Raw genomic sequence first — 27,999 nt, forward strand, 5'->3', positions numbered from 1 at the left:
GCCAGGAAGTGGGAGGGGCAGGGGCGGGGCTAGGGCGGGGCTCCTCCCGTCCTCTTTTTTGCTTGTTGAAATATGGTAACCCTAATTAATCTCTTCCCAACTACAATCTAATAGTTGCCCAGTTCATATAAACTCTTAAGTTGTGTTGTCACTGCTGAGAATTCAGTTATTATCTACAATATTTAACGCATACAGTGCAGGGTGTTGATGACCTGTCTTGTCATGGGTACCATGGTGACAGTCTCCAGTATTCAACCATCTTGTCTTTGAGATTTAAACCTGAGGTGATTTGTAAGTCTATGCACTGATGGGGGTATGTGTGTGTTTAAGATGCAAGTGGGGGATATCAGGTGCATGCAGTACTGCAGTTTGCTACCAAATCTCAAATTTCAGTTAGGTAATCTTTTTTAAAAAAAAAATTAGACCTGTAGTATATTGGTAACTTAACCAACAGGCTTTGATAAAGATCATGCACCATGAATTCTTCACTTCAGACTGCATTGGCAGTACACTTTATATTAACACTGCAGTTTCCCAGGGACATTATACAGTGAAATGGTCCTCAAGGACCAGCAGAATCTCTCTTCCTAAAGCAGGCAGGTCTTCAGTTGTTCTAACAAAATTGTATCGCAAACCCCCTGGACTTACGTTCAAGGTTGCGTAAAACAATGGATTACCTGTTAGAGGCAGACCTTACTGCTGGTTTCACTGTACTTTACAATGAAAGAATAACTTGGTAGCACAACCACCTAAAGCTATGACCTGTTGCTCCCACTCTGGCTCACCTTGAGTTGTACCTTCTTCCACCAGTTAGTCCAGCTGAAGAAGTCAAGGTGACCAAGAGTAGCAGAATCAAGCCCTTGGCTCAGGCTACTGCAGGTGCTACAGAAATGCCTGGAAATAAACACTGTGGGTGTGCAAGGGAACAAAGCTGCTCTTCGCTTTCCCATGGAACTTCTGTTGTTGATTCACGTCTGCTTTTTCCCCTGCTCCTACTCCTAATATTGCTAGGCAGCTCTACACAGGGCTTCCCTGAGGGGGGAAGAGGGGCTGACCCCTCACTGAGTTACACGCAATGAAAGGAGTTCCTACTTCATTGACTAATCCTGCCCTTGACATTCTCCAGTCGCCCCATAGTTGTGTGTGTTGCGTGTTTTATTTTTTTTTATTTTTTTTTATTTTTGTTTGTCAAAACAAAACAAAAAATTAGACCATCTCATGGACATTTCCACCTATCTAGAAATAGTAAAGCTGGAAGGAAAGCCATCAGCAGCTGATATTTTGTATGTATTTTGGTCCTTCTAGAACAGCTTGCCTCGCAGAGGCTGTTAAGCTTTAAGGGTTCCTATAGGGTGGCTGCTTGACAGCTGTAGCTACCATATTTGTTGAGCCTTTGTAATGGCTCTTGAAGCCAAACCCATTCTGACTCCGCTCTGGAAAACCAACACGCACAAGTCAGAGGGCCAATTCGACCATGCGTCGTCTTAGGGAGAAAACAATTAACCTATCTAACCGCAGCTGTTTCCAACCCGGAAAAGGCATTGGTGCCAGTGATGTAAGATCCCCAATCTAGAGTTCTGAATGCATTTTTATAATGATAGATTTGACTTGCTGATTCAAGATGCGAGAGACTCCAACTGTATGAAGTATCTATCTCACTGGAAACTTTACAGCAAAGAAAGAGAATGGGGAAGGAAAGGGAAGCGAAGTTCGAGTCTTTGGCATTATAATAGCAGGTTTCAGTCTAAGTCTAAAAGGGTTTTTGTTTATTTTATAAAATCGGTCACTGGGTAACTTTGGACTTCTCTAGTGCAATAAACTAAGGCCCTGATCCTGCAAAGACTGACTGACTTGTGTGCTTAAACTTATGCAGTGTGAATAGTCCCATTGAAGCCAATGGGGCCACACATAGTGCATTAAGTTAAGCATGTGTTTAAAAACTTGCATGATCTGGGCCTAAATTTAGTATGGATCTGGAAGTGGGGCTTTTTAAATGGGGAGTCTTCCATTAATTGGATGAAAAAAATCAACTGCTTTTTGACTGGTGTTCAAATAGAATATTTGATCTTTGTTAAATAGCATTGACTGAGGGAGAAGCTTCTCTTATTTGAAAAGTTAATGACTCAATTTTAGCTATGTAAATTGTCACCAGATACCACAGAGATAGAATCTTATACATGCAGTTACTAATAATATTGGTAGAAGATAGCATTGCTGAGATTAGATACAGTAGAACTATCCAACTGCTGGGTTTATAATGCGTTGCTGTTTCTCAGTATGGCATATAGAGAGGACTTCCTTGGAGACCTTAAGATATTAGATGGAGAGTTTCTTGTCTCGGGGGCTGTTTTACACAGTGCCTGGCATATTTTAGGCACTTCCATAAAACAATGCTAATAATTCCCTTGCCATGAATTTCTCAAGCCACTTCAGTGCATTCAATTGCCATTTGCTTTAGAGGTCTAAATAATGTACTCCCGCATCATGTCTAGTAGCTCGCTAGTGGAGATACTGATTTCCCCATCACTGCAGTGTCTGTATGTGCCCAGAATTGCACTGTGAATATTTCTACCAGTTTGAGAGTGACTTCTTCCACATGTACCAGTATTCCCTGGTACATCTGGTGAAAACATTTAAACAGGTAGTGATGTTGTAAGTGCAGCCACTGTTTCATAAACATGAGAGAGAGAAGATCTATTTGACTATATTGTCCAGTTCCCCTTGTTACTGTCAATATGATAAATACATCTTAAGTTAAAGCAAATGCTGGGTCATATGAGTTGCACTCAAGTTCCCTGTGTTGTTAATTGCAGCGTTATTGCTTGTCTAGGCTAGCACAAATCATTTTATATACATCTCTCTACATTATTTACTCACAGAGACCTAATGTATTTATCATTTTCTCACCATGTCTGTTACCCTCTGTGTTTTTCTCTCTCTTCTCAGGTGTTCTGTGTCTCAGATCTGAACTCTGTCCCATCAGCCTTTGTACTAACAGTCTCTGAGGCTCCTGGTTTACCCATAATGCATCCTTTTTTTCTTTCACTTCTCTGTTTCACCAAAACGTCTTCCCAAACCTACAGTCTTCCTACACGCACTTTTTATTTACCCTTTTGAACTTGACATTACTACACCAACTTAATTCTTCCTTTGAAGGACTTTTGCCCTGTTAGTAAGTGCATGGAGGTTTTGTATTTGGACTCTCTCTTGCCCGAAAAGTTCATATTGTTTGCTTTTGTATGTGAAGACTCTTCAAGTCTCTGCTTTTACTGGTGAGCCACTTGCCCTAGCCTTGCGGCTTTCTTCCCGCTGCAGAAGAGTGCTGACCATTTTTGGTTCCTACGTTACAACAGATATCCCAACCGCCAAAACGGCCTTGAGACCGCTCACGAGGATAGTTTTTGGCGTGTTTTTGGAGAGGCTTTGGAGGACTTGGAAACATGCGGCCAGTCTGAACTTTTGAGGGAGATCGAGGTAAATCAACTTGGAATTGTTCTAACCAGTCCATTCTCACCACTTGTAGTAAGTGATTCCCCTTGTATGCTAAATGTTGACAATATCTATGCAGGGGAGGGGCAAGGATTCTATCCGAGTTTGATCCCTTGGAATATTTGTACTTTCAGATCACTCGACTCATCTGTTAATAGTCTGTTCAGTTTTTTCCTGTAAAAATATTCACAAAAAGCTTTTCTTGTTTTGACCAGCTTCATAGCTCACCAAATAGTAATAAAATCATAGAATATCAGGGTTGGAAGGGATCTCAGGAGGTCATCTAGTCCAACCCCCTGCTCAGAGCAGGACCAATCCCCAGACAGATTTTTGCCCCAGATCCCTAAATGGCCCCCTCAAGGATTGAACTCACAACCCTGGGTTTAGCAGGCCAATGCTCAAACTGATTGACAAGCTCTGCAGACTGGCCAAAATGGGTCCAAAAAACGTGTGTACTGAACAGTTATTTTAGATGGCTGAGAGCCCAGCACGTACCTTGCATTCAGATGTCTACACCCACTGCTGGTTCAGTAAGATAGATAAATGGTAGATTTTCATCCAATCCCCCTACTCCTCTCCCTCCCCCTCCCCCCCTCGGAAAACTTATAAGAAGGTGGCAGCTTCCTGTAGACATTGTGTTTCCTTTCTTCATGAGCTACTCTCTTGTCTTTATCCACAACACTGGAAGTTGGAAGTCCTGTTAATGTCTCTGGCTGTGGGATGGGCAGGTTGGAATTTAAAACCTTGTGGAGAAAGTAAAGCAGGAAAGCCCTCTTCAGAAATCACTTTAAAAATCATTAGAAAGTTCTGTAAGGAACAGCCCTGCACTAGCAGGACTGGCTGAATATCCATCTTCTAATCTAGGAATCCGTCGTTACAGAAGACCAGATTGTAGCCTGGCTTTTGCAGTGATGCAAAGGAGTGAGGGGTGTAAGGCGAGCTGCCTGTATCACAGTTTTCAGTGCGGGATTGGAAGCAGGTTCTGCCCAGCTGCTACTCCCCCTGATCTGTGCAGGCAGGTGAGGACTTGGCTTCACTTTGCTCGCCCCCTCATCCCCCCACCCCCAAAAGACGCTTGGCCAGCAAAGCCGCATTGGCACACAAGGTGATGTATGCTGTGCTGGGTATAGGTCTGGAGCAACGGGGAGACCAGGAGAAACTTTTTTCAGAGTAGCAGCCATGTTAGTCTGTATCCGCAAAAAGAACAGGAGTACTTGTGGCACCTTAGAGACTAACACATTTATTTGAGCATAAGCTTTCATGGGCTACAGCCCACTTCTTCGGATGCATAGAATGGAATATATAGTGAGGAGATATATATATACATACAGAGAACATGAAAAGGTGGGACTTGCCCAACCAACTCTAAGAGGCTAATTAATTAAGATGAACTGTTGTCAGCAGGAGAAAAAAACATTGGTAGTGATAATCAAGATAGCCCCTTTAAGACAGTTTGACAAGAAGCTGTGAGGATACTTAACATGAGGAAATAGATTCAATGTGTGTAATGGCTCAGCCATTCCCAGTCTCTATTTAAGCCTAAATGGATTGTATCTAGTTTGTGGAACTTCGTGACTTTGCATCCCAGGCTGCTCTTGGGGCAGTCCAGCAATGCCCTGCTTGCTACTTAGAGCATATTGTAAAGTGACTCTCTAGACTTGTGATCAAAGCCCATTGAAGTCCATGGAACGATGCCCATTTTCTCCAGTAAAGTTTGGGTATTTGAGTTTTCCAGTTCACAAGGCAGTGAAAGTGATAGGGAATTTAAAAAACATAAGGTTTCCATTCACCGCCCTCTTTAGGAAAATGAGGATATTGCAGATCTATTTCACACAGCCCCAAGAATCTATTTGATTATTCTCCTCCTTTGTTCCAAGCCAAAGCAGACTGATCTTCTCTAGCTGTCTGACACTAGCACAGGTGAATTAAATCCTCCATTGGGGAGGGGGAAGGATTTGTTTAGATGCTTAATCAGACGGCTCTTTCACTGTGCACACCAGTGATTGGTCATTGACTTGCCACTGCTGAGCTTTGCTTGGCTATCTGCTCCCTACCTTTCATTTTTTTTCTTGTGCCTGTTGACATTTAAGTGAACTTCTGAGCTTGAACCTTGGAATTAAGATGTTCATTACTAATTTAGATTGTGTGACCTGGAGCCAGTCGAGGTTGCATACACAGATTTCTTGATTCATTCCTTAGTTTTGATCAGTATAATCCCTTTAATGAAAAACATGGCCAAATAGAGACTTTTCTACATAGAGGGCTCTTTAAAGGGATGCTATGAAGGGTGACTGGTCCTAAATGCTACCTAATTTCATATTATTAACCTTTTTAAAGGCTTGGTCAATTTTCCTAAATGAAGGCTGCCTCCTCTTGACATATAAAATCCATTGGTGTTGGAACTAGGGGTGCTGGGAAGCTGCCGCACCCCAGCCCCCGGCTTGAAGTGGTTTCCATGATATACAGGATTTACAGTTTGGTTCAATGGCTCTCAGTATCCCCGCTATACAAATTGTTCCCACACCCCTGATAAAATCCTAATATTTTTGATGGAAAACTTGCTGTATTGTCTTGCTTAGCCATTGCAGACAAATGCCCGTGCAACATACTGCAGCTCTGGAATCAGGTATCGTATCAAAACCTACCAGAATCCTTCTCTGTGATCCAGATTCTGGTATACTTCAGTTCCCTTCCTGCTCATAAAGAACAGAGCAGGCTGGCACACTAGAGGGATGGTGGCACGCCGAGAAACTATCCTCCGATCTTTTTAATGCCATAAATTCCCAGAGCTATATTATAGGGAGATGGTGCAAAATCAGAGTGCAGCTGGCTTAAGGTTTTATACCTGAGTAGGCGGGCACAGGCATGGGGGAAGCATATTGCTTGCTGTCTTTATTGTATCTCTAGAACACATGTAGCATGCGCTCCCCCCATGTCTGCCTCCTGCTGCCACAGTCACATCTCTTCAGGGTATTTAGCCCTATTTGCAGTGTTAGTGGCTCTCACTCCCTTGCATTCAAAGAGTGCTGGCTTGAAGCATTCTGAGCTCTTTCTGCACAGGGATGCTGAAGAGGAAGGGATTTCCTGTGTGTTTCCATAGTGAAGAAGCCATAATTTGCCCCATAATCCATAGAAATGTAGGTCTGAAAGCAATCTTGATAGGTCGTCTAGTCCAGTCCCCTGCATTGAGGCAGGACTACGTATTATCTGACCGTCCCTGACAGGTGTTTGTCTAACCTGTTCTTAAAAACCTCCAATGGTGGAGATTCCACAACCTCCCTAGATAATCAGTTCCAGTGCTCAACTACTTTTGCAATTAGGAATTTTTTCCTAATGTATAATCTAAATCTTCCTTGCTGCCCATTACTACTTGTCCTGTCCTCAGTGGTTAAGGAGAACAATTTATCACCTTTCTCTTTATAACAACCTTTTATGGACTTGAAGACTGTTATCCTGTTCCCCCATCAGTTTTCTGTTCTCCAGACTAAAAACCCAGTGTTTTCAGTCTTCTCTTGTAGGCAATGTTTTCTAGACCTTTGATAAAAATTTTTGCTCTTGTCTGGTCTTTCTCCAATTTGTCCACATCTTTCCCAATAATGTGTATGCCAGTATCATTTTCCCTGGTGCTGCCTCACTGAACTGTTAGTCTATGAACTACAGCGGTGTCAGCAAATCAGTGTTTCAGACCCTATAATGTCCTTCCCAAGATGTCCATAGAATGACATAGAGTTTCTGAGAAACAAAAGCAAAACCTGTCACTTGAGAGGAAAACGAGTTTCAGAAGCAAAAAGATCACTTCTCCAGGCCCAGACTGTTTGAAGGAACCTTCTCTCTGTCTTGAAAGCCCAACCTCACTCTAAACAACCTGTAGTTAGCAGTATAACTTGCATATTTTGACGTATTGAAAAGATAAAGGACTTTGCTGTACAATAGTTTGACTATAAGCTTGTTCCACTGTTGACCATTCTGAATGTATGAAAAGATAATCTTGAACTCCTCCTAGAGACTGCTGGGAGTTGATGGCTGTGTTAAGGGAATTTCAGCTAGATCTGCACTAATTCCAGCATTCTTTTTTCAGTTCCTTGAACAAGTACCTATGTACATAAAATGTGTACAAGTTGTTTTTTTATAAAAAATGATCCCTCCATTTTTCCATGGGGGGGAAAACTGGCTAAAGAATTCTGACAAACAATGAGCATTTGCCGAGATGCCTGCCCTTTTTGTAAGTGGCCCCTATAGCCAGCCAGAAGTGACTACATTTCTACCATTTGGGTTAGAATTACATCTCCTCTGGTTGGTGCTGAACATTGTGTCACCTGCTTCTCTCTGTTGCTTTTGTTCTTCTAGGGTCCATCAGTTCTTGCCACTCAAACTTTTGTTTAGCCCAGTTGAACTAACTTACCACCTTATCCACAGGCGTCCATCATGACAGGGAGCGTGCACAGTCTGGGCCTGGAAGGGAGCAAACTGCTCGTGGACTCTGTTAGTGAGTCTGGATTGAGCCCACTGAGGAAAGGAAACTCCAACTGCTGCGACGACAGGCAGAGCGACAGCAGCATCGCTCCCACCAAGAAGAATGAGAGGAATCTGGAGATGAAGAAGATTAAGGAGGAGGTGCAGGAAATCATGTCTCCAACCCCTCTCGAGTTGCACAAGGTCTGTGTTTAGAAAGAGTTCACTTTAGTGTTGTTCCGAGGATCCCTCGGTTACAAATAACATTGTCAGGGTTACAGTGGGGATTACACTGAGAGACTGTCAGGGAATTTGCCCTTATACTGCACGTTCCCTGCCAAAAGGGGCAGCAGGAGAAATATTCTGATGGGAAGTGAGTTTTCTGTCATTTGTTCTCGACATGTCTACAGCTGAGCCAATATTTTATTTATATTTTCCCGGATCAGCCAGGAAACTGAAAAATGAAATAAAAAAATTGGTTAGTTTTGAATTGAAACTGGAGGGGGAGGAAGTGTTTCCCTCCCCCACCCCACCCTCAATGAAAAATATTCCATTTGGGTCAAATGAAACATTTCAAATGTCAATTTGAATTAATACTTCATTTATCTCTTTGGTATATGTTCTCAGGGTGTCAGATTAATGGGAAGGTGGCCTCCCACTAGAATACAGCAGCAAAGGTCTTTGCTCCCACCTAGAGATGGACTCAGACATATTGACCCTAGATCTTTACCCCACATCGCCAAACTTTGGGAGAATTCTAATGCCAACTTTGGCTTGCTCCCCTCTGTGTTTATGTTTTAAGTGTAGACTAGGCCAAAGTCTAACACCCAGCTACAGCATAGCTCCTGCATGTCGAGTTCCTTGGGGGTGAAGGGAGAATACGATGGTATTCATCACAGGTAGTTAATGATGGTAGTGATGGCAATAATACACTGCCTCCACCTTCTGGATTTAATTTGTGGGGAGATGTTGTGCCTACAAGCCCACAATTCCCAACTGTGGTGCCAAAATATGACTCAAAATGGAGTTTGCTGGGCTTTGCTCCTGGCTGAACTGGCTCTCACTGGCTGAGGGCCACTGCTTCTCTGGCTGGGGGGCACTGAAAAGAACTGTCCTGATGTCTCCTGTCAGGCAGAAATATTGCTTTCATTGGTGGGGTGGATGAGCTACCAGCAGCCTCTGAAGGGAAGAAGGGAGGAGAGAGGCTTAAAGTGGGTTCAGCACAGTACAGCAGCTCTTCTCTGATCTGATCCCAGGCAGCTGGCTCAGTGTCACCTGTCTGAATGGCTGGTGGTGGAGATGCATTAGTCCTTGAGAAGCTGGAGGGAGGCAGCAGCTCTTGGCTGGGCTCTTTTGGTCGCAGCCAGCACTGTTATGAATTTGGTGCTACTTACTCAGTGATTGGCTATTGATGCTGATAACACCACAGTCTGGCAATTCCTAACATTGGCGCATCCAGGAAAGAGCAGAGCAGGTTGAGGCGGTAGAAGGGCAAAACCAAAATGGCACAAAGCCGAAAACAGTACCAGTTTGCAGCTAAGTCACACCCCAATCCACCGTCACAAATTGTGAACACTGACCCAATTTTGGGGGGACTGTGGTTTCATCATTTTACCACATTTTGTTAATGGTGGTAAAACTCATCAGTGTGATGTCTCTGAAGCAAGCTATTGGATAAACCACCAAGATTAAAAATCTGTAAGAGCTGTAAATAATTCAATAACCTGCTTGGAAACACTCATCTTTGTCAATTAATTTCATTCAGATTTTCAGCACCCTAAGCATGCCTGGTGGACACACAAGATGCCTAGAGTAGCTCAAAGCAAATACGAGTTGCCCCATTGTTTAAAAATTCCATTATTTGACCAGCACGGTCCACCTCTTTGTGACTTAATATAGAAGTTGTAGGTTATCCAAAAACTTGTGATTTATAACTCTACTTAAACTTTTTTTCTTCTCCCCCAAGCAAGGGCAGAAGATTTGTTTGTGATTTATGTGCCCATTACCAAAGCGTCTGAACATATGACCTGTATAAATAGCTGGCCGTGTGTGCACAAGTTTAAATTAAACTCCTCCCAATACTAATAGACCACCAATGTTTACTACCCAGTCCAAGTAAAACCCCACCAGGAGACCCAGAGCAGAATCACACGGCTGTACTGCCATGCTTCTCTCATGTATCTGTGGCTCATACTGCATTAGAATTTCTTGTTCAATGCCGTTCCATGCAGATGACGCTCCACAAGGACCCAGAGAGTGAAGACTTTGGATTCAGCGTCTCTGATGGCCTGTTGGAGAAAGGTGTCTATGTAAATATGATCCGTCCCAATGGGCCGGCTGATCAGTGTGGCCTCAAACCTTACGACAGAGTCCTTCAGGTAAGGGATGCAAAGGACAGCTCTGGGGATAGGAAATGAGTGATTGACTGACTGAGAGGAAGCGTGAAGTTTGTAAGATTCCATTAAGGTGACACCAACTTTATAAAAGCTAGTGGGTAGGCAGCTAGCTACACAGCCCTTAGCATTACAGTGCACCTGGAGCCAGCTAGAACTTAATACTGAGAGATTACTATGTAGCAGAGATGGACCTGAGCTCCAGATCAGAATCACACATTATTTTGGGGAAGTTGCATCCAGATCCAAACTGCACAGCCTAGATTTCTCTCTAGTGCTAGGCGAAAAGTCTTTCTTTTTCATCCTTTCCCTGGTGCATCAGGGGGACTTTTCAGGTAAACCAGAGTTTCACACGTCCGTCAAAGCAAGACAGCATGTGCAGTTCCATGTGGATTTAAACGGTATGCTTGAAGTTCAGTGCATAACCATTTCGTGTCTGCATAGAGAATTCTAGGAAACGTACTCTTCAAGTGAAGTCTTGTTCATAGACTCACTTCCCCTAATGACTCCTGATCCCCTGAATATTTGCTGCAGAAACTAAATACAATATGCAGTAAACACAGTCAACAACCTATGCCGATATATTTGACCACCGAGGAGAGGATAATAATGGGGGATGGGTGGGGCTTGGCTTTAGATAATTCCAAGAGACTTAACTATATAGCTATAGTTGGTTAGCAAGCCCAACGCTGATAACAATAGGGAGAGCACAGTCCGCTGGAGAAGGCATTGCCACTTGGAAATGCGGGTTTTGTGACCATGTTAGAAGTCTTGCAACTCTCATAAGGATGTTTTATTTTTACTACTTTTAACTGAGGAGAGGGGTCCGTGCCCAAATTAGCTGAAATATATTCTGTACATCAGGTGACTGAAAAACTGGCAGCAGCCCAGGGAGCCTTATTTGAGCTTGCGATGGTCCGTAGCCAGTTGGCTGCTATACAGTTATTCCTTCTCCGCCTCAAATAAAAGATTAGCAGCTTGTACGTTCTTGCACCAATTAGGCTCTGCAGCCGCATTTCTGGTGAATGCTGGATGTGTCGTTATCCAAGTGAATGCCAAGCGTTCTGTGTGTATGTGCATGAAATCTTAACGGGAGCAGAGACTTTGACAATCCCCAACTTCAATGTCTCTTTTTGGTCCATTGTAGACCTAGAAGTAGACCAGGTTGTCTTTTGCTATAGCTATTGTATTGGCGTGGAGTGTTGTGCTGAACGAGGACTTTGCAGAAATAGTGCTATAGGTGAACCCAAGAGAAAAATACAGAGAAGGGGCATTGAAGATGGTTCATCATGGAGCTGATAGAGTCTAAAGGTCTTCCTAGATCACTTCTCAGTGAGGAGTAGATGCTGCCACTCCTTCCTCCATAGCTATGAAGGGGCCTGTCTACCTTGGAGCCCGTGCAGTTCTACAGCATGCTTGGCAATTGGGGAGCCCATCCTGTGCAGGGCCGCCCAGAGGATTCAGGGGGCCTGGGGCAAAGCAATTTCGGGAGCCCCTTCCATTAAAAAAAAAAAAGTTGCAATACTATAGAATACTATATTCTCGTGGGGGCCTGGGGCAAATTGCCCCACTTGCGCGCCCCCCCCTCCCCGGGCGGCCCTGATCCTCTGTCACTGAGTGCAGCTCCATGGGCACTTAATGAACCCAGAGGAGCCTGCAGGAGGGAGCTACATGGATCCACCATCTGTTGCCCTGTAAAGGAGGCCCAGCCTTGCTCCAATGCTACTTTAGCTCTGGGGAGGTGGGGGCTGAAGTGACAGGGAAATTCCATTCTCCAACCCTGGGGACATCCCTGCATCAAGCTCATCTACTCCGGCTAATCACAGGATGGGTTTGCCCCTAAGTAGTTCATATTGCGGGTGATTTAACCTTGGAATATGTTTGAACTTCCACTGAAGACAGCTGGAAAAGTTGGCTCTTTCTTCTGAGTCCTGCGGGGAGGGCTTTCAGTCTCCAGAGAATGTTTTAGAAACTCCACTGGGCACCAGCTATGCTCTGCAAACCCCTGGAAGAACAGAGCTTGTTTCTAGCAGTCTCAACAATGCATGTATATTTTTTTTTAATTGTGTAGGTATATAAGAAAGTCTAAAATAGGTGCCTATAATCCACACAAATGCATGTCTGCTGAAAGATGCTGCTCTGTTCATCTAACCGTAGAGCGTTAAAAGACCAGAAGTGTGATTCTCCCAGTTGTTGAGCACCCTTATTTTCAGTTAGTCAGTGGGAGCTGCAGGTGCTCAGAATCTCTGAGAATCAGGACCAGGCTTAAACTGGGTATAAAATGAAAATGTAGACCGGCTGCTGCTGCTTGTGCCGATAGGTGGAGTATCTGTTGTGGTTTTGGGAGCAGCTTGATGATGATGTGGAGTAGGAAAGCACTTCAAAGCAGGCAAAGATTCTGTTTTGATACCAGATCCAAGATCTGATGAGATTGGATTAGAGCTCAGCCTGAAACAAACCCCGCAGATCTGAACCCTGCAGAATGTGGAAGCTCAGTGAGTTTTTGTCTTTTCTATTTGTGGGATTGTATACTTTTTCCTATGAAGGAGACTTTATAGCTGAATTAGGTGGTGCATTAATCTGACGGGTTCTGCAGTTCCTACAGTCCTGGTAAAGCCCATTCAGGGCTGAAGGAATTTCAGGGCCTCAGGACAGACTGTATTCCAAGGACTCCTCTCCAGTCCCAGGTCTCCGTTCTAGTGGCATTCTTGGGTTTTGCAGTTAACAAATGTGTTTTTGTTCTTTCCCACTACACCCCCCCCCCCCGCCCCCCCCCCCTGGCAGGTAAATCGCATTCGAACAAGAGACTTTGACTGCTGTCTGGCTGTTCCACTGATTTCCGAGGCAGGAGACAAACTGGACCTAGTCATTAGTCGAAATCCCCTGGCACTCGCTGCCAATGCCCAACTGGAGGCCAGTGGGGAGTTAGTCCCACAGTCCTTGGGCGTGGAGGTCAAAACGAGCATGCAGACACTCTGAGGGAGGATTTGAGTGGAAGGTACCTTTGGGCCCTGTCGTGGTGGAAAAGCTGATGAGTATCCATTGTGGTTTTGTTTTTTGCACTGCTCACTGTAATGCTGTATGTAATGTAACTTGCGGGTGGGTCTGCAATTAGCTGTGACTCACAGACCACCAGGCATTGCTCTGAAGGTGCAAGCTAAACCAGACGAGCCGCTTGGACCTTGGTTAATGCAAATGGTAAAATGGGCTGCTGATAGCAGAAAACAGCATCCAGGGTAATTCACCTTTGGCAGGGCAACCTTCAGTCATTGTTCAACTCCAGTAGGCCTGAGCTTTCACTGTGCGTGGGTTCATGGAGAGTGGATCATCTCCTTGCCCCTCTAATGCCCTCATCCTGAAGGACTTGGCCATCCTTTAAACACACACGGTGCTATTTTTTTTTTTTCGTTGTCGTTTGCTTTCTTAATCATGTACAGTAAGAGTAAAACAAATCCTGGTTTCTTTGAAGGAAACCCTACTTCATTCCCAGGCCTCTTTAAAACACTACCACCAAATCTGACATTTGAAAATCTCCTTTCCACCTGAACATTCACCCACACTGGGCAGCACTAAGTCCCATTTAAAACACAACTCAAAACTCACTTGCTAGTGGCTAGATGCACTTTCTTTTGAAAGCTAAATCCTTTTGATGGATCAGCATCTGTCTCTAGTTGGAAATCCCACCCTCCTCACCCACCCCTTTGGAAATGCAAGGAAGCACTTTGTCCCCCTAGTTGACTCCAAGACACAATTTGGTTGTCTTTCTTCATACGTTTTTAGAGAGCACTTAGTAGAACACAGCATCCAGGAAAGCCACTGAATGGCTGTCCTGAATCACTGGCCCTCTTGTTCACATAGACCATCACAGAGATTCCTCTCATTGAAAACCTGGGCTGTTCCTCTGAGTAAACAGCTGAACAACATTCATCTCCGGCCAACTTTGGGGTTATTTTTTTCCAGTGTTTTGAATAAATAAATCCTTGTTGTCTGCTGCCAAATGCTGGCACGAAAAGCCCTCTGCTAGATTGATGTTGTGTTTCCAGTTCCCAAGTGTGCCCCAGATTGGGTCACCTTAGTGCAAGTACAAGTGTGTACACTTTTTTAAATGTCTCTGATGGGTTTTGGACACTTCCCTGTAGTCTGCCATAGCTGCCCTCCTTTGCCTATCGTTAACCTCTCTGTGGTTTGTAAGCACGATGCCTTTTTCGGTAGCTCTTCCTCACCCTGTGTCTCCCTGCACCCAGCCCAGCTCCTTGTAGAAGATATGGGTGTGATATTTGAATTGGTTTAAAAAATCTGCCTGCAGCAAACTAGTTGCGATGCAACCAAGGGCGTGATCTCTTCCTTTCTCGTCTCCTAACACACAATCGCTGGCACGTGTCAGTTTCTTCACATGGCAAACGTGATCGCCTGCTCCATGTTTCATGTATTTGCACTTTATTCTGATTTATTTTTCAACTGATGTCGTAAGGGCCTGTTTTTTTTCCCGGGGGAGGGGATATCCTTTAAGGACCCCTGCTTAATGGAACTGGGTCTCCTCCTTCTGCTTGTTCTCATTTTATTTATTTTTTGTTGTTGTTGTGTATTCAGGACGCCATGTAGTTTTGAAATGTTCATTGTTCCGCCAAGGCTGAGCCAGGACTAATTCCCATGTCTGTACTCTAGCCAAATCTGCAACGGTCTCTCACATCCAGCTATTCGTAGGTGCAACCATTCTCGTCTCAAGTATGCAATATCCCATACCATTGCTGCCATAACTCGATAATGTGCCATAACGGATGCTGCAGAGCATTGACAGTACAGCCTAAAGTGTTTTTATATGCAATATTCTAAAAGGCAGAAGCTCAGTGTGGCTTCTAATGGGTTTTTAATGAAGACTTTTATTAAAAAGGCTTTAAAAAAAACAACAACTTGGTCCTTGTATCCCTTCCTATGCATTTTGAATGATACTAAACTGAAATGCATTACTTAAATGTGTATTTTTATCCATATATTAGAGTGTATTCCTTGTAAAGTATTTTTATATGCTAATTTTCTTATGTATCTATGAAAGCACAATATTTAAAGGTACAGCATTTCAAAGAATATTTTAGTCCTGTTTTGGACCTATTTGTAAATCTCTGTATTTAACTGGGATTGCAATGACTTTGTTTGTTTTTTAATTAAATAAAAACAAGTGAAATGCATCTGGCCTTGCTCTTGAGTCCAGTTCTGCTAAAGGTTGGAATCCAGATAATACTGGCTGGTTGGATGGTCCAGCCTGCTCCCTCACGTGCACGTTCGTACACTCGGAGCAGGCCAATGCAGAGGTGATTACGGACGTGGCCTTCCCTTCTGCTCCCTTCCCCTTTGTAGAGAATTCAATTTCCTGGTTGCTAGGATGGAGAAATTCTTCCCCTTCCCCCACATCAGGACAGGGTCTTTCTCTTGTCCCTGGACCTTGTGGGTAAAGGCGCCTTGAACCTTCCTTACACACCCATGTTTGGACCAGGCCCAATCTGGCTGTAAATTTGACTGAAAAGCTTTGAGAGTTTGGATCTGATCTTAGATAGCATTCCGATTGGAGAAACAGGAGTGCTTTTAGAGAAGGGTATAAATTCAAACCCAGAATGTAGTATTTTTTCAACATCCATGGGATCCAACTCCAGATCTAGCCCATCTGTAATGGTTACCTATGATGCTCCATGTGCTGCTACCCCTAAAAGCAGCCCTCAGTCGTTAGTATAATTTGGCACACTAAGCTTGAAGTAGATGACTCTTCTGTACCCATGTAAAACCCTCTGATTCAAAACCTTGAGACTAAGGTGACCACCTGTCCTGAATTGGGTGGGACAGTCCTGAAATACAGAGTTGAAGTTCCAGTCCCAGGTTGAATTATTCCAAGATAGCATTTGCCCCGGATCACCTGCGACACGCTTCTGTGCCTGCCCGAGGCTCGGGAGTGGTGCCAGCCTCTTCCTGGTGGGGCGAGGAGGGGCCTGAGGTGGGCCTTAGTCCCCCCTCAATAAGAGGCCCTGCCCCTTGGTGGTCCTCTCACCCTGAAGCCCTGCCCCATGGCCCGGCCAGAAGCTGGAGCCAGGCAGTAGTAAAAGCCACCTGGGAAGCCCTGGACCCTCTATCTACCCTGGGTGTGTGCCCTGGGGAGAAGGGGACACAGGCCGGAGGCTGCTCTCAGGCAACTGGTCCCCCACCCAGGGCAAGTGGAGGGTCTAGGGCTGCCCATAGCAGCTTGGGCTCCCTGGGCAGTTCTTACCACAGCGCCGCTTCTGGCCTGGTCAGGTGGTGGGCCCTCGGGGAAAGCAGAGCGGAGGCAGAGCCACCGAGTCCTGCATGTGTCCCGTTTTTGCCTTTTGAAAAGATGGTCACCCTACAGCATGTACTTAACATAACACTGTGGCTGTACAATTTTGCTGCCCAAGCCACTAAGTGCATGTCTACACTGCAATTAGGTGCCAACAGACCCGGGAGTGGGAGTGGAAGTTGAAGTTTGGGCTTGGGCTCTAGGACCCAAGGTAGGAAGGTCCCAGAGGTCTGGCTGCAGCCCAAGCCCTAACATCTACACCGCAATTAAACAGCTCCGCAACCCGAGCCTGTTGGCATGGGCCAGCTGTGGGTGTCTAATTGCTGTGTAGACTTAACCTAAGGCTTATTCAATTTGCTGCCTTGGGCAGTATAATTTTACAGCCACACTGTTATGCTATTCAGTGTCTCAAGGTTTAAGTAGATCTGTAGTTCCATTGAAGCCAGTAGGAGCACTTGGATGCTTAAATGCTTTTCTGGATCCAGCCCAGAATGATCAGTGCCTTGCAGGATCAAGCCCTTGATTTGACCTCTGATAATTCCTCCTAATTTACCTAATCTTTGTATAGAAATATTTGTGGTCAGGTTATTGCTACAGTAAACAGCTCTTATCTGTGATCTTTGGCTGTCTTTCTAGGTAGCAAATTCTTTAGAACAAAGACCTTTAGATGTTTGGCACCTGATACTTGGAATCAACGGCCAAAACAACGCAGGGCAAACCAGAGGGCTCTGTATGCGTTGCATAAAATCTTGTTACATGTAATGGAGCAAATGTGGTTTCAGCAGTTCGGTATCCTCTTAACCTGGCCTCCCTTGTACACAAGGGAGAAGTTATCACATCTGGCAGCTCCTCTGGAATGCTTTCGATTGTCTTAACGTTCGAGGCACCTACCCTGTAATAAAATGCACACTGCACTACAAAACCTAATTTACAAACCACACTGCTGTGAGGTGGTGGTAACTTTACAAGGTCATGTGAAGAATCTCCTGGGACTTGGGGACCTTCTCGTTGAGGAGGTGTAAGTATTCTGCCGTCTGGGTGTCACACAAGCTGCACAGCGGCTCTTTGACATGGGCTGCTTGGTGGCCTGGGCGCTGAAGGTTGGGATGCTGTTGTAGGATTCTTGTTCTGCAGGTGTGCGGAATCTTAAGAGCATGCTGAGCGTGTCTGAGCTAAATTCAGCCCTGGTGGGACTCCTTTAGCTCACGTGGAAGTTATGCCCCGATGAATTTGACCAAAGGGGCTCAGTGTTCGAGTGTGGAGGACACTGAGGTGGGGAAAACGAAGGAGGCACTTAAAGGGGTCAGAGGCTTAGAGGGCTCCATCAATGCCCAGTTTGAGATGTCTGGTTTGGTGGTAGGCAGGTAACCAACCTGATTGACCAAGCCTTTTAAAAAAAAAAAAAAAAAATCATGGGGGGGGGGGGGAGAGAGGATGGAGTGTCTAAAATGTCCTTTTCTCTTAATTTAAAAAAGATCTATAGGCACAGTATGGACATTTATCATTGCACTAGTGCAGGTCCTGGGCATGGGCCTACTATCTACAGTCTTTACAGGATCTCTTTCTCTCTCTGTAAGAAAAGATCTGCCCTAAGATGCATAATAATATTGATGAAAGCTATTTAAAGGAGTTCAGCTACTAAATCTTAGCTACAGAAGGAAAACTAGAGACCGAAACAAATCCCAGATCTGATCCTGATTTCACAGTAAAGAGTGTGACTGCATGCCCCAGGCTTCAGACAAGTGAGAGAGAGATTGGCATCCCTGTATTTGTTAGTCTCTAAGGTGCCACAAGTACTCCTGTTCTTCTCCTTAAGTTACCATTTGAGATGCTGCTGAAGACCGTAACGGCAGAAAGTTGCTGCCCTAGAAAAGTAGTTCAATGAGATAACATGAAATAAATTGGTGAACCCTCGTGATCCATTCCCTAGAATGTGTGATGTGGAGACTTGTCTGTCACCTCATTGTCTGTGGAAACTGAACTACACTCTCAGAAGGAGGTGCTGCCTCCAGCTACCAGATGAGTGGTGAATCAGTGTGCCGGTGAGGTGGGGAGCTAGCCCTTAGGTTGCCTGTGCTGTAGTCTTCTGGGGATAAACAAAGTGCAAATCTCCAGGGCTGGTAGTTCTTTTCTCTGGCTCTCAATTCATTTAATTTTATGCCCCGCAGTGTAATGTCCACTATAACTCTGTTCTGTGAGTGACTGGGTGTGTTTGATGCAGTTTCCATGTCAAACAAGTCCAGTAATCTTTGTTAGAAGATGGGCACATATTCCATATTTTTAGCTCACAAACTTCACTTGAAAACGCCAGAACAGTACATGATAGTTCAGAGATTCTAAGGCCCAAAGGGACTTGTCTCATCTCTGTACAGCTGCCCCCCGACTTATGCAATCGTTCCATTCTGGAAAGCCTTGCGTAATTTGAATTTTGCATATGTCGAAAACATATCCCCGTACGTTACGCAAAAATTTCCGCAACTCAAAAATCCTATTTCTGGCTTATGGAACTTTTTCCGTAAGTGTGAATTTGCATAAGTCGGGTCTTGTGTAACCCAGGGAGTGTCTGTATAACACAGGCCCTAGGCCTTTCCTGAATTGATTTTCTTCTGTTTGAACTGCAACATATCCATGTAGTTAGTCCCTTTCTTTGAAAGAGTAAACAGGAGCTGATCTGATTATCCAAGGCTGAAAGCTCTTTGTGAAATAATTGATTGTGCAAGTCTTCTCCACTTGTTATTGAATTCACTGTGAACCAGATGTGTTGTGTGTGATTTTCAAATCATGGTATGTATCTAATTTTGTATTTTTAAAAAAATGAAATGAAAAAACATGCCCATTTAAGAGCATGGACTTCCTTGTTAATCCTTCATATGTCTATGACTAAACCCATGTACAGAAGTCTAGTCTCATAGTCTATAAAGCCAAAAGGGACCATCATGGTCATCTAGTCTGACTTTCTCTACAGTGCAAGCCACAGAACCGCAGCCATCCACTCCTGTAATAGACCCATAACCTCAGCTTCACTGGCGTTACTCCTGATTTACACAGATGTGGGGTCAGATTCAGATCCTGTCTCCACTTGCCCATGTATTCAAATCTAGAGACTAATCAAAGCAGTCCAGCTGAGCTTAAGTGTAATGGCAATAGAATGGGCAAGAATCTCTAATACACCCAGGGTCATATAAAATGTACAGATGAACACCATGAAGAGCACTTTGACTGGAACCGGAAGCCAGTGCAATCTATGGAAAATTTGTTGTACCCATAGAATCATAGAAGTGTAGGAGTGGAAGGGACCTCAGTAGGACATGTAGTCCAGTCCCCTGCACTCAAGGCAGGACTACTAGACCATCCCTGACAGGTGTTTGTCTAACCTGTTACTAAAAACCAATGACAGAGATTCCACAATCTCCCTAGGCAATTTGTTCCTTAACTACTATTACAGTTCAGAAGCTTTTCCTACTGTCCAATCTGAACCAACTTTGCTGCAATTTCAGCCCATAACTTCTCAGGTTAGGGTGAGAAGCAAAGAGAAACAATTTTTACCATCTTCATTATAACAATCTTTTACATACTTAAAAACTGTTCTGTTCTCTTCCCTCCCCCCCCCCCCCCTTCTCTTCTCCTTACACTATTTCCTCCACAGACAAGGGAAATGCATCCATATTCACCTGCGGGACTTCTCTGCAGCGTTTGATAGCACTGGACACAAGTATGCCTGTCCTGCCTCAAAGTAGGGTTGCCAACACTCCTGGTTTTGCCGGGAGTCTCCCAGAATTGGGCTTTAGCTCCCAGAGGCTACTGAAGCCAAATTGGGAAATTTTAGGCCAATAAAAGTCCGGTGGCACAGGGGGACTAAGGCAGCCTGCCTGCCCTGGCCCCGCGCTGCTCCCGGAAGCAGCCAGCACGTCCCTGTGGCCCCTGTAGGGGACAGGAGTCTCCGTGTGCTGCCTGCACCCCAACTCTGCAGCTCCCATTGGCCGGGAATTGCAACCAATGGGAACTGCAGGGGCGGTGCCTGGAGGCAGGGGAAGCACGGAGAGCCTCCTGCCCCCGCCAGGGACCATAGGGCCATGCTGGCCACTTGTGGGAGTGATGCGGGGCCAGGACAGGCAGGGAGGCTGCCTAAGCACCACTCGGCTGGAGCCTGCACCCCTCACTCCCTCCCACACCCCAACCTCCTGCCCCAACCTGGTGAAAGTGAGTGAGTGAGGGTGGGGACAAGGGAGGGAGTATGGAGTGAGCAGAGCTGAACTTAAGGGAAGCGTTGGGGTGGGGGAATCCAAAGCAAGGAAGTTATGAAAACTTGAGCAAGGCTGAAATGAAGCAGATTGGGGGAAGTCACCCCAAATTTTGGGTATGAATAACCATCCACTGTCTTTGGAACTTGAACATGTTTGGCGGTGAGTTCATCAACTGCTAAGTCTAATAGTAGTGTAGCTGTGAGGACCCCATTTAATGAAATACGGTTATTTGAAAGTATCCTATTCTGAAATCTATTCCAAAGCATAGCATGCACTGTGCGTATTTTGCAATAAGCACAGAGTATAACCTGTTGTCTCCTAAGGTTCATTTGAAACTTAAAAATAACTGACAGATGCATTTGATTTATAAAGGAAAGATTTATTTTCTGTTATAAGGTGATTACAAACTCCATCTAAAAAAGCAAAGATGACTTAAAAATATCAATATACATTTTTATCTAAAAATCAAAACAGATACTGCAAAATACAAACATTTACTGTATACACAAAGGCTAGTTTTAAGGATTGAATTACACTCCAGGATCTTATTCAAATACAAACAGTCCTGCTCAGAACAAAACCAGATTTTTTTTTTTAAAACAATTATTGTTAAAGTCTTAAAAAAGGTCAGGTGACTTAAACATCCTTACTCTTCCATGTGCTACTTATCACATACTGTAGTTACAGTTATTAGGAATTTAAATAAAAAACAAAAAATAATCACCACCATCACTGTTTTTAGCTAACTACATCCAACAAGATGGACCACCGCTTACTATGTGAAGTCCCTGGACACATATCAGGTAACAATCACAACATCACACTGGAAAAAAAAAAAAAATCCTAGCAAAATAATGAGCGTTTCAGATCAGTACTTCAATTAATCCAATGCTAAGAGAACATCCTTGGGTTCTTGGACAAGAGCAAATGATGGACCACCTCAATGTTCAGCCTCCCAACAGAATTTCAACACTGGTGTTCTGCCATTTTGTCTACTGTAAAAACCTTTTCACACCTCAGCTGCAAAAGATTTACAGACAAGTGCCAGGCTAAAGAAATCCAGTTTCTTTTCCTAGTTCTCTTGTATCCTCTGAGTGGGCCTAAAATGCTGATTTTAACGGGGGAAAAATGGAAGGCGAAATTAACAGAATTTTTGTGAGTCCCTCCCCCCTGCGCACACATTTTTCAACCTGCCGTCACAGACTTTGATCCTTGCTTGTTTCCAGGTTTAAAACCAACACTAAAGCTGTACTTTGGTTAAGCTTTTTCAGATCTTGTTTCAGCTTTTGATTAGAAATGGTTGAAAAATGCCACCAGGGTGGGTTTTTTTGTTTTGTTTTGTAATGGAAATTTTGAAGAATTTTTTTTTCAAAATGTCCACTTTTTTAATAATAAAAACAAGGGAAAAAACTGAAAATGTTTGCCTTTGGAAAAAATAGAACCCCTTGAAGGAAACATTTTCAGTTTGGTGGGGAGGGGGTGTGTTTCCTTAAAAAAAAAACATTTTTTTTTTTTTGACCAGCTGTAGTCCTGATTGGGCACTGTCTTGGGTTAAAATTTCTGCTGAAATTAAATTGTCCATTGAAATCAGTGAGCCTTTTAACCAAGGCATGCAGGCTCAAGGTCTTATTTCATGCATCTGGCTTGCTCTCTTATGCTCCGTGTCCCCAGATGCTTGAGTCATGTTTGCTTTGTAGCTAGGGATTTGATCTGATGCGTTGATGTCCTTCTTACAGTAGCTTAGAATAAACTAAAGAGTAATACATCGAAAAGCTGTAAACCCAACATGTCCTATTTAACATTAATTCCTCGGTAAACAAATTAGTACAATTAGGAGCGTGTTCAGCCTAGATTAAAAATGAATAAATATCCTAGATTAAAGATTGTGTCCTAGTAGTTCCTGAACGCTTCTCAGCTGAGAGTTAATAATAACCTTTAATTTTAAATACAAGGCTTTGGCATCTAACTCTGGAAGAAATGGGCCCAACCTGTGACCTTCAGATCCATAGCTGAACTCTTGTACAATTTGGGGGTATTTTGGACCTGGGATTTCAGGTCAGCCTATGACAGAGGCAGCCATGAATCTTAACCTAGGTTCCCCAAAGTTCAGGGGGGTTGGTTCTGAGCTTTTATTTCACCCCATCCCTAGTTAAGAAGAGGTGATCTCGGCTCCTTGAGGTTTAGGCTTCTCACCTATGAATACTGGCTAACCTGTCCCACCCTACTTCAGTGCACTCCTGTGAATCATTGAACAAGGTGGGGTGGCATTGGTGCTGCAGTGCATTCAAAAATGCTTTTCCTTTGTACAGTTTTCTTTGCCAGCAATACCTGATCAGATCATCTCCCAAGAATGATGTCAATACGTTGAAGACTGGACATAGCAGCACCTCCCCTAAGGCTGTTTTTAATTGGGGGGGGGAGGGAGGTCTCATTTGAGATGTTAATTGAAAATAGTTGTTTGCTACAGTGAGCGTGCCAAATGCACTGAATTGCCTGGATGTGAGGTGATGGCCATCTTTCTTCCCAGTGCACTTGAAATACTTTAGTAGTCTGTGCCCTCCACCCAATACACATCTTATTTAACCCTTTATTTACACTGTCTCCCCACCTGATCCCACAGTGAGCACAAGCCATGGCTTCATAACCAGTTCCTCCAAGTGTTCCGTCGTTCGCCCACTGAAGACAAATGGCGGGTAAGCGATTGTTATCAATGGGTACAGGATTTGAACGCACTTATGCCAAAGATGGACATTACCAAATTGTCAATTCTGCTCAGCAACGTACTACTGACTGCTGGACATTTTCACTCTTCTTCAGATCTAGAGCTATTTGGGACAGAGGCTGGGTAGCCATGTCCATCTGCAGGTGAGCAGTTAGGACACATACTATATTAAAAACAAGCCCGAGTTCTGATCAGCCACTGATCATGTGATTACAGTGCCGATATAAAATGCTCTGCTGTTTTCTTATTAAAACAATTAGAAGGCTGCAGACTTTTTTTTATTCAAGTGCACCAGTGCAGCTCAGTCGTGCTGATCCACTTCCCGAAGCCACAGTCAAAAGCTGACCTTCCACTGCAGCTTGGATAGCAATGTATTTTAAGGTGGTACATAGAACTACTGTGCTTTTTTATTTTCGTTTGCTGCATAGGAACAGATCCATGTTGGCTTTCATATCTCAAACTTCATTGAGAACATATGGAAGCTCAGAGATCTGTTTGGATCAGAGTCATCATGAAAAGGAAAATGAATGAGAACCAAAACAAATTCTGTTCATGAAACCATGTTGTACCACTACAGTCTACTGGTTACATCGTTAACTGCGTGACTTTTAATGAGATCACGACTAGTGATAGGTGAACTGCAAGAGTTTGGAAGGTTTGGTTTAGATAAGAATCCTAAGTTTCGATTATCTGAACTGCTTTGGTCTGAAAATCTTATGAGCACAAGATTTCCCCCATGAAATTATCAGTACTTGATTTCAGTGAAGTTGGAAATATTGCCATGTCCAAACCCAAAAGAACCCACAAAGTATAAAGGTGCATGAAATGTAAAAAGAGACTTTTTTTTTTTTGTGCAAAGATTTTTGGGGCCAACATCTGGGGTATTTTTCCCCTTAACTGAAATCAGTTCACCTATGATTAGTCATGATATTTAGTGCCTCAGCTGCATAGGACAGGTAAAATAGGTCACACATGGTTACAAGGTAAATTAGAAAATTAGTTATTGTTGCAATCATAAATATGTAGAAAATATAAACTTGAAAGAATCATTTACTGTTTGTTTTGTTTTTGTTTTCATTTAGCAGACTACAATGTTGAAATGCAAGTTTACCACCAGGTAAAATTTAGAAATCTGATAAAACATTAGGAACCATTCTAAAATGTGAATAGGCTCACTTGCGCTGAAAACCGTGGGCTGGTGACCAGCATTGCTCTGGGTGACTGTTTTACAGAAATGATTTAATAGCGCATCATGAATCTGGCACTCAGGCTGAACAGCACAAGCCAGGGCCAGCGAAACTTACACCAACAGAACTTCAGTGCGGTCATTGCATATGTGTGTGAGACACTTTCACTTGGAAGCGACTGATTTGAACGGCACAGTTTGAGTCAAAATGGAGCTGGGCTCTCGGTCTTGTTTATTTGTAGTTTTAAAGGTGTAGTATTAACCCTCTGGTTCCTAATGCAAATCCCCCCTCCACCATGTCTGAAGCATGGTGAAATATCCATCTCTGACGCACCAGCTACTTTTGAAATCTCAACCTTCAAACTATTTTTCTCATTAGTGTCCCTCTCACCTTACAGAGTATGTCCGCACACACAAAATGTGAGTCTATAACAAAATATGCTACTGTCAATTACACTAACTGAAACGAGGAATTTAATTACTGGGTTGCTATTCTGACCTTAACTCGTGCCATTGTGCCTATACACAACGTATGACGAGATTTGACTTCAGCAGGCTTTGGCTCAGACCTTCTCTGTTGCCACAAAGGCTGGAATACAGAACAACATGTATGACAGAGTTTTAGCTTTAATTGACTTGCGTTTTGATAGTTAAAGGTAAAAAAAATTAAACACAGGAATTGTTGTTGTTTTTTTTTTCTTAAGTAATGTTCTCAAAATCCAGTTGTAATCATGTTGGCTTAGAAAATTCTTCAGTTGAGATGGTCAAGACACCCGGAGTAGCTTTAGGGTGGCTATTACCATCAGGCCAGCACGTGAGATGTGATATTTGCCATAACAAATTATAAAAGTGTTTTCAGCTGCAGCTCTCATAATACAGTAATTGGAAAAGAAAACAAAAGCAACGGGGTGTTGGCTGTTTTTGTTGCTGGAATTCAGCCTCTTTGACTTAAAAACAGAGACTCAAAGACTCTCCCGCTATACAAGACACTTTTTTTTGGTCCCTTTCTTACTTCTAAATTGCCCCTTACATTTTACATTAATACTAACTCGACATATGCTTCTGCTGCAGTGACCAGTTAGTGCATGACCTGCAGAAGAGTTCTGTGTACCTCAAAAGCTTGTCTCTCTCGCCAACAGAAGTTGGTCCCATAAAAGATATTACCTCACCCAGCCTGTCTCTCTCATATCCTGGGACCGACATGGCTGTAACAACACTGCCTACAGTTAATGCATGGGCCATCTTTTTAAAAATGTCCCATGTAGGAATGTTAAGAACTGGATATGTTCCCATTTAAACTGCAAAATTCTACCCATAGACAAACTGAACTGGCAATAGTATAAGCAGGAACAGATTCGGCTGCTGACTCTCTTCCCAGATCCCTTTGGCTAGCGTAACTGTGGCACTATGATTAGGAGGATTATCTCCCAAGTACAATACCCAAATGGAAAGGGCTGGATTTCTTTAGGGAGCCTCTTCTCAGCGTGGGTTGAGGTTTATGAAACAAGATCGATCCAGATTTTTGAAATTCTTCAGGGAGCAAATATCTATTGAAATTCTTGATCTGGCCTATGTCATCAGTTTAGCTACAGCCATCAAGCTTTAAAAACTGTTTAGGAGCTATGTACTGCATTAAATGCTTTCTTTTTATTTTTCTTAAGTCTAAATTGGAATGGTATGTAATGTTTCTTTAACCAAAGAAATATTACAGACTTCCGTCTCTTAATTTACATAAAGCCCTAGTTTATAGTAGGTTGAATTCCCCCTTTTTGTCCCCCCCCAAAAAATGGTGGTAGCATGGTCCTCTGGGGCAAGCCAGTCAGGAGCCCTGAGTTCTAGTCCTAGCTCTGCCACTGAGTTGCTGTAACCTTGGCCAAGTCACTTTCCCTCCCTGGGCCTGCTTCCCCCACTGCACCAACAATAGTCAAATAAATAAATAAATAAATAGGGATACCAATTTGAGGTATACGGCTGAACAACGCATATGGATGTGCTAAGCATTATTGTCCTCTTCGCTTAATTACTATTATTAAAAATGTGCCTGCTGGAAATGCCTGGTGTACAATATATCCGTGGGCTGCTTTGCTCCTGGGGTAATGAATAACTGGCTGGGTGTTAAGCTTGGTGCGATCATTGTCCTCAACATATTTTTCTTTTGATACCAAAGCCCAACAGTTTACAAAATACATATATTTTAAATTCCATAAAACCTGAATGCTGCCTCTCCATAATTCAGATCTTAGCTATCGCACAGACTCCTCCTACTGTTCTGTTCGTACAAAGTGCAAGCTAACCTACGGTGTGCAGGAAAACTAAAGGGTATGTACACAAAACTCCTGCCTCAGGCAAAATGTCTTCTGTAGGCAATATGTATTTTGTTGTCTACTGTGAGTGGACTTTTTACACAATGCTCAGGAGGGACAGGCATCCTGATTGGGTATTTAATTCCTAACTACAGTCCTCCCTCCCCCATAAATTTCTCTCCTCCAGTTGAACAGATATATATATATTTTTACACGGACCATAGCAAAGGTAACATCCTGACTCAGAAATCTGTCATTCACCCTGCCTGAACCAGAGGAAGAAAAGCACTACACCTTTGAAAACCAATCCCTTGAAGCAACATTCACCTTTTTTCTTCATTTCTCTCAACAGAACTCACTCATGAGTTCTAGGGTTTACCCTGTTCCCAACCACACCAGCACCTAAAAAATTGCTTTCTGAGATTTGAATATATTGCTGGCAAGAAAATCAATTTCAAGTGATAAGATGTATAATATTCAGAGAGCTATTAAAACCCAAATGGTAGTAAATTCCTGTAATAGGTCTAGTCTGATATGAAAACTGCCTCCTGCAAGAGGCTTCTGCTGTGATTACCTTACAAAATACGTAAAAAAAAAAGAAAAAGAAAAGAAAAAACACCACAAAAAATAACTTTCTCTGTGAGAAATAAAAATAAATCCTAGTGCAAATATAAAGCTCTGTAAACCCGGTCCTATGAGAATCTATGGTTAGTAAATGGCAGTTAAAGCAGGTTTATCCTCTCACAGAGAGAGCTCACATCATAGTCTCCACAATGACGTGAGTTGGCTTAATCAGTCCACCATTAGGAGTTCCATTGGGGCAGAACGAGGTGGTGCTTTCCATTTCTTTGGCCCACCGACTCACTTCCCTAGGGGCAGCCACTGTTTTTATTCTCTGAAAGGGGAAAG

General features: G+C 43.5%; 2 protein-coding genes across 8 annotated transcripts in view; one reads left to right on the plus strand and one right to left on the minus strand.

Annotated features, from left to right (window-relative positions):
- The window catches only part of GRIP2 (glutamate receptor interacting protein 2), a 461,595-nt gene extending 446,075 nt beyond the window's left edge, over positions 1-15,520 (plus strand). For 2 of the 4 annotated variants that reach the window (XM_034774985.1, XM_034774986.1), the window contains exons 21-24: positions 3,354-3,522; positions 7,906-8,145; positions 10,173-10,319; positions 13,119-15,520. In XM_034774985.1, the coding sequence (XP_034630876.1) occupies positions 3,354-3,522; positions 7,906-8,145; positions 10,173-10,319; positions 13,119-13,313 (751 nt within the window). In that variant the 3' untranslated portion in view covers positions 13,314-15,520. Of the gene's footprint in view, positions 1-2,946; positions 3,523-7,905; positions 8,146-10,172; positions 10,320-13,118 lie in introns of those variants that run through there. The other 2 variants (XM_034774987.1, XM_034774988.1) reach the window with 2 other exon arrangements.
- A 5,721-nt stretch (positions 15,521-21,241) lies between these two features.
- SLC6A6 (solute carrier family 6 member 6) overlaps positions 21,242-27,999 on the minus strand; it is a 76,921-nt gene continuing 70,163 nt past the window's right edge. For all 4 annotated transcript variants that reach the window (XM_034775230.1, XM_034775228.1, XM_034775227.1 and 1 more), the window contains one exon: positions 21,242-27,985. In XM_034775230.1, coding sequence (XP_034631121.1) covers positions 27,845-27,985 — 141 coding nt within the window. In that variant the 3' untranslated portion in view covers positions 21,242-27,844. The remainder of the gene's footprint in view (positions 27,986-27,999) is intronic.

Source organism: Trachemys scripta, chromosome 7 (assembly GCF_013100865.1).
Source record: "Trachemys scripta elegans isolate TJP31775 chromosome 7, CAS_Tse_1.0, whole genome shotgun sequence".
Taxonomy (NCBI): Eukaryota; Metazoa; Chordata; order Testudines; family Emydidae; genus Trachemys; species Trachemys scripta.